Source organism: Panthera onca, chromosome D1 (assembly GCF_046562875.1).
Source record: "Panthera onca isolate mPanOnc1 chromosome D1, mPanOnc1 haplotype 2, whole genome shotgun sequence".
Lineage (NCBI taxonomy): Eukaryota > Metazoa > Chordata > Mammalia > Carnivora > Felidae > Panthera > Panthera onca.
The window spans coordinates 10,468,594-10,486,137 of record NC_138348.1 but is presented as its reverse complement, the minus strand read 5'-3'; the positions used below and the strand labels follow the sequence as shown (position 1 = coordinate 10,486,137).

The 17,544-nt window shown below is 40.5% G+C and overlaps 1 protein-coding gene across 1 annotated transcript in view; it reads left to right on the top strand.

Annotated features, from left to right (window-relative positions):
* The window catches only part of LOC132661833 (membrane-spanning 4-domains subfamily A member 6B-like), a 36,320-nt gene extending 28,052 nt beyond the window's left edge, over positions 1 to 8,268 (top strand). The window contains exon 7 of the mRNA XM_060606818.2: positions 8,066 to 8,268. Coding sequence (XP_060462801.2) covers positions 8,066 to 8,073 — 8 coding nt within the window. The 3' untranslated portion in view covers positions 8,074 to 8,268. The remainder of the gene's footprint in view (positions 1 to 8,065) is intronic.
* The last annotated feature ends 9,276 nt before the right edge of the window (positions 8,269 to 17,544 follow it).

The window sequence follows — 17,544 nt, the reverse complement described above, 5'->3', positions numbered from 1 at the left end:
GAAGTTGGCATAATGGGAGGAGATAGTGAAAGAGAAAGCTACACAAAGAAGTCTTGAAAATATATTGGATGAAAACTTAAAAATTTGATGAAAAACATTACTCTACATATCCAAGGAGCTCAACAAACTCCAAAAAGGAGAAATTACAAAAGATCCAAACCTGGACACGTCACAACCAAGATGCTAATAGACAAAACCAAGAGAAAATCTTGAAATCAGCAGAAGACAAGAATTCATCCTGTAAAGGGGATCTTTAATAAAATTCCTCATCAGAAACTATGGAAGCCAAAAGACAGTGAGTGGTATGACATCTTCAGAACACTGAAAGAAAAATACTGTCAATCAAGAATTAGATGTAATAAATATTACAACATTATTAATACAAAATAATATTGATAACAAACTAAAAATAATTCAAAAATAATAAAAGAAATAAAAATGTAATAAAGTGGTATAGAAGAATAAATAAAATGGTATGAAAGAAAACATTTATTTAACGTAAAAGAGAGCAGTCAGATAGAAGGACAGACAGAAGAACAAAGACATACAATATAGAAAACTGACCATGAAATAGCAGACATAAACCCTATCTTATCTGTAACTACATTAAATGTAAATGTATTGAACACTCTAATCACAAGGCAGAGACTGGCAAAATGGATTTTTAAAATGAACTCCAATTAAATGCTATATACAAGAGACACACCTTAGATTCAAAGACACATATTGGGAAATATGATTGAGAAAGACATTAATTATCCGACCTTGACCTAAAGAGATACTGGCATTGGGCAAGACGCTCAATTTCACTGAACTCTAGTTTCTAAACCTCTATGGTCAGAATAGATGGGAGGATGCCAAGAATTCTACAAAGGAAAAAAGAAAAGACACAAATATGTCCAATATTAGTATGGAAAATATATGCCATATAAACAGAAACCAAAAGAGAGCTAGAGCAGCTATAAAAATAATGTCAGATAAAATAGACATTAAGACAAAAAATTGTTAGTAGACATGAAGAAGGACATATTTATAATTATTTTTTTAAGTTAAATCTGTCAGGAACTCATAGCAATCGTAAGCATATATGCACCAACAACAGAGTCCCGAAAACACATGAAGCAAAAAGTGGCAGATTGGGCAGGAAAAATACAAAGTTTAAAAAACAACAGTTGGAAACTTCAATACCCCATATTCAACAATGTATAGGAAAACTCTGCAGAAGAGAAAAGGCAATAGGAGAATTGAACAGCACTATTAACCAACTGCCTAGACCTAATAGACATCTATACGACACTCCATCCAACAACTCAAAGTACACGTTCTTTTCAGGTGCGTGTAGAATATTCTCTGGGACAGACCATATTTTAGGCTATAAAACAAGTTTCAATAAGTTAGAAGGATGGAATTCATACAAAGTATTTTCTCTGATTATAATGGAATTAAATTAGAAATCAGTAAAAGAAGCGGGTGCCTGGGTGGCTCAGTCAGTTAAGTGTCTGACTCTGGCTCAGGTCATGATCTCACAGTTCATGAGTTCGAGTCCCACGTCAGGCTCTGTGCTGAGAGCTCAGAGCCTGGAACCTGCTTCAGATTCTGTGTCTCGCTCTCTCTCTTCCTCTCCTCTGCTTGCGTGCTTGTGTGCTCACTTGCTCGCTCTCTCTCTCAAAAATAAACAAACATTTAAAAAAAAAGAAACTGGTAAAAGAAGGACATTTGAACCTATCACCAATATGTGCAAATTAAACAATACATTCCTAAATTACCAAAAAGTCAAAGAAGAAATCAAAAAGAATAGAACACATTTTGAGATGAATAAAACAAACCACACACCACGGTTTATTTGATGCAGCTAAAGTAGTGCTTAGAGGGAAATTCATAGCTATAAATACTATATTTTTAAAAAGAGAAAAAAGTCTCAAATCAGAAACCTAACTTTCCACCTTTAGAAACTAGAATGGGAACGGGGGCTGGGAGAAACAGGTGAAGGGGATTAAGAGCACACCTATCATGATGAGCACCGAGTAATGTACTGAATTGTCGAATCACGATATTGCACACCTGAAACTGCTACAACACTGTATGTTCTGTAGGTTAACTCTACTGGAATTAAAGTTAAAAACTTAATAAATATTAAGAACATAAACTAGAAGAGAAAACTAAACCCCAAAGTCAGAAGAAGAATGTAGATAATCAAGACTACAGTGGAAAAAATGAAATAGAGAATAGAAAAACAGACATAAAAGAGTAGGGGACACCTGGGTGGCTCAGTCAGTTAAGCATCTGACTCTTAATCTCAACTCAGGTACTGACCTCAGGGTTTAAGCCTTGCTTTGGGCTCCGTGTGGGTATGAAGCCTACTAAAATAAAAAGAGAGAGAGAGAGAGAGACTAAAAGGGGATACTATGAATAATGATATGCCAACAATTTAGTTCACCTACATAAAATGGACAAATTCTTAGAAATATACAAACTATTGAAACTGTGTCAAGGAGTAATAAAAATCTAAATAGATCCATCATGTTAAGAGACTGAAATAGTAATCGAAAATTTTTTGTAAAGAAACCCCAGTCCCAGGTGGTTACACTGCAAATACTCCTAAACATTTAAAGAATTAACACGAGTCTTTAACAAATTGTTCTAAAAATGAAGAGGAGAAAATACTTCCTGACTCATTCTATGAAGTTAGTATTACCCTGATACCAAAACCAGACAAATATATCAAACAAAAGGAAACTATAGACCATTATCCATTATTAATATAAATTTTTAAACCTCAAAGGAAAAAATGTTTCAAATACAATCCAGCAACATACCAAAAGTATCAAACATCATGACCAATTAAGATTTATCGTGGGAATTCAGAGCTGGTTTAACATTAAAATCAATCAGGGTAATAACCATGCTGATAACATAAAAACAAAAAATACATGACCATCTCAATAGACAGAGGAAAAACAATTTAATAAAATCTAACACCCTTTCATGATTAAAAAAAAAAAAACCATTCAACAAACTAGGAATAGAAAGGAATTTCCTCAACCTGAAAAGCGGCAGTTAGGTGTGGGGAAAAAATCTGCAATTAACATTATACTTGATGGAGAGATACTGAATCCTTTTGCTCTAAGATCTGGAACAAGACAAGGATGTCTGCTTTTGCCACTTATTTTCCACATTGTACTGGAGGTTCTAGCCAGGAAAATTAGACAATAAAAAGAAATAAAAATATTCAGTTTGGTTGGTCAAGGAAGAAGTAACACGAACTCTCTTTGTAGCTGATAAGATCTTGTGGCTATAAAATTCCAAAAAATCCACACACAAAAATCTAGTACAAGTAAGTTCAACAAGTTGGAAGGGTATAAGATCAACATATTTTTCAAAAAATCAGTTGTTATTTCTATACGTGAGAACACAATTACAATAACATCAAAAAATAAAATGTTTATGTAATTTATATTCAGGAAAAAAATTAACAAGATTAGTGTAAGACTTGTCTACCACAAATTAGAAAGCATTATTGAAAGAAATTAAAGAAGATTTAAATAAATGGAAAAACTTCATGTCCGTGGATCAGAAGATTTAATATTAAGATGGTAATAGTCGCCAAATTAATCTATAATTCAACCCAAAGCCTACCAAAATCTCCACTGATTTTTATACAAGCTTATCCTACTATTCATATGAAAATGGAATGGACCCAAAATAGCCAAACCGATCTTTAAAAAAGAAAACAAACCATTACACACATATTACAAAGGCCAAAATCTGAACACTGATTTCACCAAATGCTGGTGAGAATAGAGAGCAACGTTGCATTGGTGGGAAAGCAAAATGGTACAATCACTTGGGAAAGCAGTGGCTTTGAGGATTTCTTACAACACTAAACATACTACCATACAATCTAGCCATCAGTCCCTTGGTGTTTACCCAAAGGAGCTGCAACCTTATGCTCTCACAGAAACCAGCACACGGGCTTTGATAGCAACTTTATTCATAGTTGCCAAAACTTGGAAGCAGCCTAGATGCCTATCAGTGAGTGAATGAACAAATAAACTGTGGTCCACCCATCCAATGAAATATCATTCAGTGCTAAAAATAAATCAGCTATCAAGCCAGGAAAAAGACATGGAGAAACCTCAAATGCGTATTACTAACTGAAAGAAGCCAATCTGAAAAGTACACACACTGTATGATTCCAACTATATGACATCTGGAAAAGGCAAAACTATGGGTACGTTTACTTTTTATGGAGTAAAAAATCAGTGGTTGCCAAGGCGGGGGGGGAGGGGGGGGTGGGCGGCATAAATAGGCAGAGCACAAAAGATTTTTAGCGCAGTGAAAATATTCTGTATGATATTATCTAATGATGGATGTTATACATGGATGTATACATATATAATGATGGATGTCATTATACATTTTCCCAAGCCCTGCAGAATATACAACACCAAGAGTTAACTCTAAGGTAAAAAACTATGGACTTCGGGTGATTATGGTATGTCAGTAGTGGTTAATCCTTGGTAACAAATGTACCATTCTGGGGAGTGATGTCAATGATGAGGAGGCTATGTATGTGTGGGGACAAGGGATATATGGGAACTCTCTGTGCCTGTTTCTCAATTTTGTTGCAAACGTAAAACTGCTCTAAAAAATAAATAAACAAAGGGAGGTGGGGGAGAGGGGAAAATGTGTGATGGGCACGGAGGAGGGCACTTATTGGGATGAACACTGGGTGTTGTATGTAAACAATGAACCACAGGAATCTATCCCAAAAACCAAGAGCACAGTTTACACACTGTATGTTAGCCAACTTGACAATAAATTATATTTTTAAAAATTTAAAAATTATATTTAATAAATATATATTATCTTTAATAATATTTATTTTAATAATAATATTTATTTAATGATAATAAATACATAAAGTCTTTTTAAAAAAAAAGAAAGAAAAACAAAGTTGGAGGGCTCACGCTTCCCAATTTCAAAAGGAAGTACAAAACTATAGTTAACCAAGACATTGTGCTACTGGCATAAGGATAAATCGTAATTTTTACTGCACGTAAAAATTAGTGCAGTAGAATCAAGAGTCCAGAAATAAATCCTGAATAAATCTGAAAAGGAAATCACAAACACAATTCCATTTATAATAGCGTCAAAAATAATAAAATATTTAGGAATTAACCAAGTAGCTGAAAGACTTACACACTGAAAACTACAAAACACTACTGAAAAAAGTTAAAGAAGATGTAAGTAAATGGAAACACATCCCAAGTTCACGATAAGAAGAATCAATGTTGTTAAGATGTCCATACTGCTCGAAGCAGTCTACAGATTCAATGCAATCCCTATCAAAATCTAAATGCCATTTATGCAGAAACAGAAACACCCATCCTGAAATTTATATGGAATCTCAAGGGATCCCAAATAGCAAAAACAACTTTGAAAAAGAAGAACAAAGCTGAAAGACTCACACTTCCTGATTTCAAAACTTACTACAGAGATACAATCATCAAAACCGCGTTAAGCACAGTCTTTTCAACAAACAGTACTGGGGAAACTGGTTACCCACCTGCAAAAGAATGAATTTGGACTTACCTAACACCATGTACAAAAATTAACACAAAATGGATCAAAGACTTAAATGTAAGACCAAAAATAAAACTCTTAGAAGAAAACATGAGTCCAAAGCTTCATGACATTTGATTTGGCAGTGATGTTTTTGGATGTGACACCAAAAGCATAGGCAATGAAAGAAAAAACAGATAAATTGGACTTCATGAAAATTAAAAATGCTGTGCCTCAAAAGACAGAGTAAAAGGGGCGCCTGGGTGGCGCCTGGGTTAAGCACCGACTTCCGCTCGGGTCATGATCTCGCAGTTCATAAGTTTGAGCCCCGCATCAGGCTCTGTGCTGACAGCTCAGGGCCTGGAGCCTGCTTCAGATTCTGTGTCTCCCTCTCTCTCTGTTCCTCTCCTGCTTGATCGTTCGCGTGCACTCTCTCTCTCAAAAATAAATAAACATTTAAAAAAAAGAGAGTAAAAAAGCAACACAATGAATAAGATAAACATTTTCAAATCACATATATAATGAGGGGTTAATATCAAGAATATATAGAGAACACTCAAACTCAACAACAAAAATAAACAATTCAAAAATGGGCAAAGGACTCGAATCGAGATTTCTTCAGATAAAGTCTACAAATGGCCAATAAGCACATGGAAAAATGCTCAACATCACTGACCATTAGGGAAATACAAATCAAAACCACAATGAGGTATTACGGTATACCCATAAAGATGGCTATTATCAAAAAAATAAAAAACAGAAAAAACAGAAAATAGTGTTGGCTAGAATGTGAAAAAAAAAAACAGAACACTTGTGCACTTTTGGTGGGAACATAAAACGGTACAGCTGCTGTGGAAAACAATATGATTGTTCCTTGAAAATTTAAAAATAGGATTATCATAGGATCCAGCAATTCTATTTCTGCATACATACCCCGAAGAATTGAAAGCAGGGTCTCAGAGAGGTATTTATGTGTTCACCCATGTTTAGAGAAGCATTATTCACAATGGCTACAATGTGGCAACCCAAGTTTCCATCAACAGGTGAGTGGATAAGCAAAATGTGGTATACAACTGTAACAATACTATTCAGCCTTCAAAAGAAAGAAAATTCTGATGTGTGCTACATCGTGGATAAGCCTTGAGGACATTATGCGGAGTGAAATAAAGCAGTCACAAAAAGGCAGATGCTGTGTGATTCTACTCCATAGGAGATAGAGTGGTCAAAATTGTAGAGACAGAAAGGAGAATGAGGGTTGCCAAGGGCTGGGAGTGAGGAATTACTGTTTAATGGATGTAGAGTTTCAGTTTTACAGGAAGTAAAGAACTATGAAGACGGATGGTGGTGATGTTTGCAACAACATCATATATGTATTTAATGCCACTGAACTGTGCATTTAAAAATGGTTATGATAATAACTGTTATGTGTATTTTAACATAATTTATTTTAAATTGGAAAGAGTCAATATAATACACGCCATTAATAGAATAAAGGATAGAAACAATCACTAAATTGTGATAGAAGGAAATAGGTTGTAATGGCTGATAATCTTATCTCCTTACCTACAGAGTTTGTCTAAATTCTTTCAAGATAGGTCATTAAATCCCTCCCACCAAAACCTACATATTGGTAAATCAGCCTAAAACTCTGCCTGGAGCCAGCATGGCACATTCGAGGGATTCCTGTAGGCTAGTATTTAGAGGAAAGTGATAGAAAATGAAGCTGGAGAGGCAAATTGAGGCCAGATCCTAATAGAATCCAGCCACCCCTAGAAAAGAATTTGGAATTTAGCCTGTAAGTACCAGGATGCTATTGAAGCCTTTCTAGCAGCAGGGAGGGTTTCTCGATCAAACTTTGCGGTTATATACAGTAGTCCCTCCTTATCGGTGGTTTCACTTTCCAGGGTTTCAATTACCCTCAGTCCACCACTGCCAGAAGTGGGCGATCCTCCTGACAGATGGTCAGAAGCCTAAGGCTACCTCACCAGCCCACATCGCTCATCCCATCACCATCTCGTGGGCTCTCCCCATCAGAATGCCTTCTGCGGTGATCCCACCCCCCCAAATCCTTGAGTCTAAGCCAGACAGCTCCCCCCTCCGTTGGTCGTTTCTCCTTCTGACCTAGAATATGAAGTAGAGCACCCCAGAGGATTCTTAGCACCCACCACAGGCCAGCCGAAGGTTAAAGTCATTTTCTGAAGACTTAATGTTTTAGTTGAATGTGATGGTTGTAATTCAATGAAACCTCTGGTTTCTGACAGGCCACAGGTCTGTTGCATTTTTACCTCTCCCCCCAGACAGAGTGGGTGTTATCTTCTCAGTGTGGTTTCAACTGGTCACATTTTAGGTTTGCATATGTGTTTGTTTGTCATTGCTGGGGTTTTTGTTTTGTTTTGTTTTTGTTTTGTTGTTTTTTGTCTTGTTTTGATTCAGTGGCTCGGGACTAAGCTCGTATCTTCTGGTGTCACAATGATCAATCTGCTATCACCCACTCCCCCAGGTCCATAGCTGTCTCAGTGCAGTGTCTCTACATAACTCACAAAGAACCAGTGTGACTCCCATCAAGAACGAAAGATTAATCGTGAACTGGGGAAGAACTCCGCGATTGTTCTCAAGAGGCCTCATGGAAAATACAGGCTACTGAAGTCCTTCCCAGTGCGCCTTCTCCCTACTTCTTCAATAAAGGATGCAATCCGATCACAAGTCGACTCTACCCTTTTTAAAAACGATCTGAGTGAGCATAGACAGATACAGCCGGTCCAGGGGCTATAGGAAAGTAAAGGTGAATGGCTACTTTACCTTAGGCTGGAGGAGATCGGTCTGAGCGAAGGGACGCCATCATCTGAGAACGGGAACTACTCTGACTTTGAAGGCAGGCATAATGTCAAGGTAGTGATGGCAAGACTTTTGATGTTACTGTGCTTTCATTTCGTCACCTGTAACACAGAAATCATAGCTCCTAGCCCACGGAGTAGATGCAAATATTAAATTATAATACATCATTAAAGGACTTAGAAGAGCTTCCGGTTTATTCTAATCCCTCAGTAAATGATTATTGATTATCATTTATGAGCTCTTCTCATTATAGCTGTAGGACGAGGATATAGGAGGCTAGGTGGAATTGTTATTTTCCAAGAATTAGTGACCAGAGTCCCCCTCTGAAAGCAGATGTGCTCAACATTCTAAGTCCATAAAAACCACTGGAGAGCTTGCTGGGGCTGGGGGGGGGGTGCTGTTGTGGTCAAGTTGTGTCCCCCCAAAAAGATATGTTGGGGTCCCAGTCCCCCAGTACCTCAGAATGTGACCTTTTTGGGAATAGGGTCTTTATAGAGGTAATTACAATAAAGATGAGACCATTAGGATGGGCCCCCATATTAATGACCGGTGTCCTCATGGAAAGGGGAAAGTGGACACAGAGGCACACACACACACACACACACACACACACACACATGAAAGAGTATGTAAAGACTCAGAGAAAACATGAAGACAGAGGATGGGAGGGATACATCCATCTACCACCCAAGAAACACCAGATTGCTGGGAAATCACCAGAAACGAGGGAGAAGCAAGGAAGGATCTTTTCCTAAAGGTTTCAGAGGGGGCATGACCCTGTCAACACCCTGATCTTGGATTTTGGACGTCAGGCCTCCGGAACAGTGAGACAATAAATTTCTATCGTTCTAAACCACCCCGTTTGTGATACTTTGTTGCGGTAGCCTAGAAAACAACCACAGGTGGCTTTTCACTGTAATGAGCACTGCATCCCCCCTCCTTAGAGAGTGTTAGGTTTATAGAGGGGGTGATCCTCACACCCCCACGTCCCACAGCATGGGGGATACGTATTTGATAGAACACGCAACAAGGCACCTCTGCAAAATGCTGCTGCTGATGTCAGCCGGAAGATGGCGCCAGGTTACAAAAGAGGCCACCGCCACCCGAAAAAACTGCTCAGAACTGTCTACTTGATACTGTAGACAGTGGAAGCCTCCACGTACCCACCTAGAATGAAGGTAGAATCTACAGAAAGAGGACCGTATCCTGACATGGGGTTATATGCACAGGGAATAAGGCATGTAGTGAGCGAGGAAGACGGTCACCTCTCCACGAGCAGTCACGGCTCAGGTATCTCCTGGGTGCCCGCATTGCAAGTAAAGGAATCGGGTGGGGGTGGGAGCGGTCCCCAGCCCTCCCACGAACCATCCTACAAGCTACTGGAGCCAAAAGACCGGCCCACCCTTCTTTGTTAGGGGGCGGGGGGCAAAACTTGGACTCAGATGTGAAATGGAAGGCTTAAGATCGTCAACTCTGAGCCTTGAGAGCTTAAACGAGGATGTTTCAATCATCAGGACTGGAAGGACCATCCACTCACCTGCACTCACTAGGAGAAAACAGCGTCAGTTCATTGCAGGAACCTGTGCGCCCCCAGGGCGGACACGCTACCCCGCACGGTCACGACCGTCAGCCCTTTTGTGAGTTCTCTCCCATGAACACGTATTCCTAAAATGTGGAATCCACTGGCACACGTAACTAATACTCTGTGATCTCTAACACAACATCTGCTAGCACATGAATTCCTGCCAGTGGCAGCTGCCAGAGGGGCATCAGCAGTCCCACGGGCGGGCTCATGAACATTTCAGGTGGCCAGAGTTCAAGTGTCGTGTTTACCACAGATCTCAAGTTCTTAAGAGAGTGGGGGGCAGAGCCTCTAGGCGGTTTAGCTCACATGCTGCTCAAACTCTGCCTAGTTAATTTTTTTTAACTCCGTTTGCATGCTTTACCGCCCCCATTGCTCTCAGAGGATGTGCACAAAGGCATTCATGAGTCTGTGGTTTTACAAGCTTCCTTTAGCATCTTCCCATAAAACGTGTGCCCCGCTCTCTGTTCAAACCTAGCCCAAACCTAGGACAGACTTTCAGAAGTACTCCGCGGCCTGTCATGATGTCGGTTCTTGCACGTGGGCGTGCTTCCACTCATCCTGAAAAAGCACACCGCAGCAACTCTCGGGCAAAGGAAGGACCACCCCATCGTGGGATTTCTGGGGAAATTATGAGCACGTTCTTGTTTGTGGCGGTGAGCGAAGCAGGTGACACGCCAATAGAAGCCTTTAGAGAAAGAGAGCCAGGAATGCTAGAACTTTCTGCAATGCTCAGGACAGTCCCAGACGATGATGAATTGTCTCTTGGGACTTTTGAGTGTCCCACCAGCCATTCATGAGGAAGATGAACTTATTTATGATTACCTAAGATCAGAACTTAATAACTTTCGGGAATTATCCTATATCCAAGTTCCCAGGAAGGTAGCCCCCGTGTACTTTGTTTTTCACTTGGGACTTCCCCAAGAGGGATTAACCACATAAAATAATAGGGGAAAAGGTCATGCTACCTGTGGGATGTAAGTTACCCGTACAACACACTGTATCAGCCTGCATTTGTAACTGTCTCATGCAAACATGTAACAGAAGAGATCTAAGACAGCTTTAAGGTAAAATGAATTACCAAATTGGAAAAAAAAAAAAAAAACAAAAAAAACGAGAAATACAGGGAGCTCATTTGATTCTTATTATCTTTTTAATGCTTATTTTTGAGGAGTGGGGAGGGCACAGAAAGAGGCAGGAGGACAGATATCTGAAGCAGGCTCTGTGCTGAGAGCAGAGAGCTCAACGCGAGGCTCGAACTCATAAAACTGTGAGATCATGACCTGAGCCAAAGTCTGACTCTTAACCCACTGAGCCACCCAGGTGGCTGTTCTAAACATGGTGCATATTATTGCCATCTGTGGTGGTTGATTTTGTGTGTCAGCTCGAGGGGCCGGCAGGATGCCAAACGATGTTTACCTGGTTAAGCATCATGGCTGTGTAAGGGTTAAATTGTAGTGTAGGGCTAATGCTCAGCTTGAAAAATAACAGCTTTGTGTTGACACTGAAGGTTAAGAGATAACAGCCTTGCTTTGCTCTGGTAAACTACGCCTCATACCCTTGTAAATTAGGCTTCACCAATTAAGGAAACGAAAGTTCAAAGAAAAGAGCATCAGAGGCAGGGTCAAGGAGATCCATTGGTTGCAACTTAGAGGCAGAAAGTCTAAAGTAAACACCTCATTAGGCAACTGTTTCTAACTCATCTGGAACCTGTTTCTTTGTTCTGTTCCCAGGTGATGATAAAACGATGTGATCGGTTATAAAAACTCTGTCCCCCGGCTGTTCGGGGCCGCACTCTTATCAAGAGTGTTGGTCCCGGTCTCGGCCTTGCCTCTCATTGTAATAAACTTTGTTGTGACTGTCACTGGTGCCCGTAGCATTCTGTTTCAGGAGTCGTGTGGATGCAACAGCTGGGTGTTTCCAGAAGAGAATGGCATTGGAGTTGATGTACTGAGTAAGCGGACCAGTGTGGGTGGGCACCGTCCGATCCACTGAGGGCTTGCATAAAATGAGAAGGCAGAGGAAGATTGAATTTGCTCTCTGCCTGACCGATTGAGCTGGGACATCATACTTCTGCCTTTCTCAGGCCTTCAGACTGGCATCTACACCATCTGCCTCTGACTCTGAGGCTTTCAAACCACACCGCCAGCTTCCCTGGGGCTCCAGCTGGCAGAGGGCAGGTGACAGGACTTCTGGGCCTCCACAGTCATGTGAGCCAATACCTTATAATAAATCTCTTTATATAGATGTCTGAAATATAAAGAAAGATATACATATGTTCTATTTTTCTGGAGAACCCTAATACGTCACTCTACATGCATATTTTAATATTTTATAACACATGGTAAAAACTCTCTCCTCAACATCCCATACCGAAGTTACGCATCTGGGTTTTTCCCCGTTGTTTTTTTTAAACGTTTATTTATTTTTGAGACAGAGAGAGACAGAGCATGAACAGGGGAGGGGCGGAGAGAGAGGGAGACACAGAATCTGAAACAGGCTCCAGGCTCTGAGCTGTCAGCACAGAGCCCGACGCGGGGCTCGAACTCACGGGCCGTGAGATCATGGCCTGAGCCGAAGTCGGACGCTTAACCCACCAAGCCACCCAGGCGCCCCTCCCCATTGTTTTTCAGTCATACTCGGATGCTAGCTTCAGCACTCTGAAATTGGCCTCAGCCCGGTCTGCCCACGTGGGTTAACATTTATTCTTCTTTCTGCTATCTTACTAAGAATTCTGTTCTTTTTTTTTTTTAATTCTGTTCTTTATCGCTTACTGCAATAATTTTGCTCCCACCTCTGCTCCTTTTGTTTTTTTCGTTTTTGGGTTTGTTTGTTTGTTTGTTTGTTTTGCATTTCTTATACAGATGGCTTCTGATTTTCTTACCTCTCTTAAATATAAACTTATGATTATAAAAATGTTCAGGCACCTATTACGTCTTCTAATATATTCAGCCTTGAAATTTTATACAATGAAATAGATATTTTATTATAATTTAAAAAAAATTTTTTTTAACTTTTATTTTTTATTTTTGAGACAGAGAGAGACAGCATGAACGGGGGAGGGCCAGAGAGAGAGGGAGACACAGAATCTGAAACAGGCTCCAGGCTCTGAGCTGTCAGCACAGAGCCCGATGCGGGGCTTGAACTCACGAACCGTGAGATCATGACCTGAGCCGAAGTCGGACGCTTAACCGACTGAGCCACCCAGGCGCCCCCATTATAATTTTTTTGTACCTTATATTACAGTGAAGGTCTTACACTGGGCTGGAAGATAGGACAAGCCTGGTTTTGCCACTAACTGGTTGTGTCCTGGTAAGCAAGTGACTGCCTTTCTCTGCGTGTCAGTTACATCAGGTGTGAAATAAGAAAGCCAGACCAGAGACTTTCTAGGTTTTCTCCCAAATGTATCACTCAAAATTTCATATAAGAGAACATGGTGGATAAAGGACTTTACTTCTAAACCCATGCTATTCTTTTGCTTTTGACCTTTTTAGGAATTATTTTTATAAGTTTTGTCTGCAGTACTTGCTTTTCTATAGCCTTGTCTTTTTTTTTTTTTTTTTTTTTTTGAGAGAGAGAGAGAAACGAGTGGGGGAGGGGTAGAGAGAGAGGGGAACACAGAATACCAAGCAGGCTCCAGGCTCTGGGCTGTCAGCACAGAGCCCGATGTGGGCCTTGAACCCACGAACCACGAGATCATGACCTGAGCCAAAGTCAGATACCCAACTGACTCAGCCACCCAGGCACCTCTTCTGTGGCCTCATCTAAGCCTGTTTGCTAATACAGTGTTCTTAATAGCGTGTTCTTAATACACGGTACTGGTGAGCAGTCCCTGACCTTCAAAGAAGGGTTGTTTGTCATATTGGTTATGCCGTAATTTCCCTCTCCTTAATACAAACACTCTGTTTCCTGGCTGTGGGTGAATCATTCCAGAAATGTTTGCTTATGAAGAATTCAATATAGATTGAGGTATTAGAAGCCACAGGAACACCTGGACTCCCCAGAGACCATGGAGCATCTAATAGTCGACATTCCTTGTACATATATACGAAGAAGGAATTGACCTACGGGAAGGGAAACACTCTAAATTAAGCACATCTTTGGGAATTAACAGGGCAAGAGAAAACCCATCCTTGTGTTCTAGAACATGAAAAATTGACTTAGCTTTATATCTCAATATTTGAGATTGAATTCATGCAATAAACCCATATTTAATAACTAAAAAAAAAAGAATATGCTGCAGTCACCTGTATAAGAATAGTTATATCTAATTAAATTAAGTATAATTAAATATAATTATTTTTATGAGTACAGAGTGTCAGCCTGTTGTCAATTAGGCAGAGAACATGAGGCCTTCATGTACTAGATTGTCTCTTTTTCTCATTAAAAAACAAAATTGGGGGGGGGGGGGCGGTGCCCAGTGGCTCAGTCGGTTAAGCGTCCAACTTCAGCTCAGGTCATGAGCTCTTGGTTCATGAGGTCCAGCTCCACGTCAGGCTCTGTGCTGACAGCTCGGAGCCTGGCACTTGCTTCAGATTCTATGTCTCCCTCTCTCTCTCTCTCTCTGTCCCTCCCCAACTAGCACCCCGTCTCCCTCTCTCAAAAATAAATAAACATTAAAAAAAAATTAATGGGTTATTTTTAGGCAAAGAAAGGTTAATGCTTTAAAAAACTGAATCCTATTTAAACTTTTATTCCATGCGATATTTGTACATTATTTTGTTTTACAGTTTCCAAGTGTAATCTTTACTTTCAAACCACAGCTTTATTATTAGTTTTTCATTTAGGAAGTTTTTTTTTCTAATTAGAAAATCATTATAAGACTCCGCTGTCTGACAACAATATTTAGTGTATTTGTGCAAATTATGGATTGTAATTCACTATTTGGCTCTCTTTGTATACAATGACTACAAAGTATATAATTTAATTTTGTCACAGCCTGGAGAGATTTTCTTAACTATTTTTTTCTTTTACTTCTTAGACTTTTTTAGTATAGGTGCTGCCGAAGCAAGCACTTCTTAGAGTGTTTTTTTAAATCCTTTACCCTCTTTTGCATAGAAGGGCTAACCAATTTCTTGAAACCAATTGAAATGGAGCTCCAGTGTCTTGAGAGACTTTACAACCTGTATCCCATAATGCCCTCCAAGGATGGTCCATCAACCCAATTCAAAGGAAACCTAAAGGAGACGTTTCCTTCATTATCCTTCATAAATCTAACTTAATCTTGAAGAACAGGGAGCTTTTACAACTATATGGCTTCAGCATTTGAAACTCTTACATTTACTGGGGGGGGGGGGGGATTGGGCAGTAGAATCTAAGCCTTTCTTTAAATTTGAGAATTCTAGAAATCTACAAACCAATTCACCTCTGTACACTTTGACTCTCTCCAATGTTCTTTTTTTGGAAAATACATAGGTCCTGCAGATACGATGTCTTTGAACCAAAAAGACTGAAGCCCCCACTGGTATTCTAGCATCTTCCTGGATTTCCCTACTCCCAGCTCTCAATTCATAAGGGCTTTCACTAGAGGGAAAAGAATTTGCTCAAATGACGAGAAAACAATTTTTAATTCTTGGATGAGTGAGAAATCCATATGCATGAATTTTTATCCAAAGAGAACGTTGAAAAAATGTGTCCATTAAATTATTTTAAAAGTCATATTCACATAGTTGCCCTGAGCTTTCCATGACCCAGGCCTTCTCCAAGAGGAGACAAGGGGTAAGATTTGAGGGACATTTAATACAGCGGTTTTCTACAAAATGTGGACTAGGTGTAGAGAAACCACAAGTAACAGAATAATGTCCCAAAGCTGTTAAATTGTAACCCTGGAAGCCTGCATAGGCAAGTGAAAAGATCGGCGCCCCAGACCCAGAAGAAGAGAGTTGCATGGAGAGGGCCACTTGGACAGTTGTGACCCATGGTCAAGGGACCCACCAGCCCTTGGCGAAAGCACAGGGAGGAAACAGGCAATAAACCATTTGCCCTTTTTCCCCCTCCAGTTTCCTAACAGGGTGTCCTGTTGTTGGAGACCAATCAGAAGCCAGAGAGCTAGGGAGCCTGTTGATGAAATCCATAAAAAGACTAGTCTCCAGGGACACAAGAGAAGAGAGAAGGCTGGAGAGGAGATCTGGAGGGGCAGGTGAGACATAGTCAGCAGGACCTCTGCACTGCTCTGTACCCCGGGAAGGTGACCAGTGTGGACTGCGTCATCTGTACTCCCTATTCTTGTCCTTCTGGTGGTGTTCAGCCAATGAAATTGGAAGTCAGGAGGTAGGAGATGTCCAAGTTCACTCTCCCCTTTTCTGCTCAGTTTCGGCAGTAGCTGTGCGGAATAGGCAGCTGAATTGGCTACAACTCTTGTTACTACAGTGACACAGTTATTGCCTCTTGCCCCTTAAGGGCTTAGGAGAAGTAACAGCTTCCCTGTAACAGCTTCCCAGTGTGTGCCAAGGTGGTTCTCATGACCCCGCCCACACTTCTGTAAATAGTTCCTTCATTAATCTACAATGAAACACTTTTTTAAATGTTTATTTGTTTGAGAGAGAGAGACAGAGACAGAATGTGAGCAGAGGAGGGGCAGAGAGAGAGAGGGAAAGAGAGAATCCCAGGAAGGCTCTGCACTGACAATGCAGGGCTTAAACTCACAAACTGTGAGATCGTGATCGGGAGCCGAAATCAAGAGTCGGTCGCTCAACCAGCTGAGCCACCCAGGTGCCCTTACAATGAAACACTTAAGACTGCATTCTTGGGGTGCCTTGGGTGTCTCATTTGATTGAGCGTCCGTCTCTTGATTTTGGCTCAGGTCATGATCTCACGGGTTCATGAGTTCGGGCCCCACATCCAGCTGACAGTGTGGAGACTGCTGGGGATTCTCTCTCTCTCTCTCTCTCTCTCTCTCTCTCTCTCCCTCTCTTTTTCTCTGCCCCTCTTCTGCTCACACTGTCTCTCTCAAATAAAATAAACTTTAAAAAAAGCTGTATTCTGTTTTCTTTTGGGGCCCCATATAATACAACAATGCACAGAAATATGCACAAAGATATGCAAAAGCCATCAGCATACCTGGAATGGATGGGATCAATGTAAAAAGACTAAAACTTATTCTTTTTAATTTTTTATGTTTATTTATTATTTTTGAGAGCGAGAGAGACAGAGCACGAGTGGGGGAGGGGCAGAGAGCAAGGGAGATACAGAATCCCAAGCAGGCTCCAGGCTCTGAGCTGTCAGCCCAGAGCCCGACGCGGGGCTCCAACTCACGGAACGTGAGATCATGACCTGAGCCGAAATGGGCCGCTTAACCCACTTACCCTCTGCCTATTTCACCCATCCCCACCTTCAGGCCACCTCCCTACTGGCAACCATAAGTTTGTTGTCTATATTTAAGAGTCTGTTTGTTTGTTTGTCTCATTTCTTTGTTCATTTGTTTTGTTTCTTAAATTCCACATATAAGTGAAATCATATGGTAGTTGTCTTCCTCTGACTGACTGATTTCACTTAGCATTATACCCTCTAGTTCCATCCATATTGTTACAAATGGCGAGATTCCATTCTTTTCTATGGCTGGA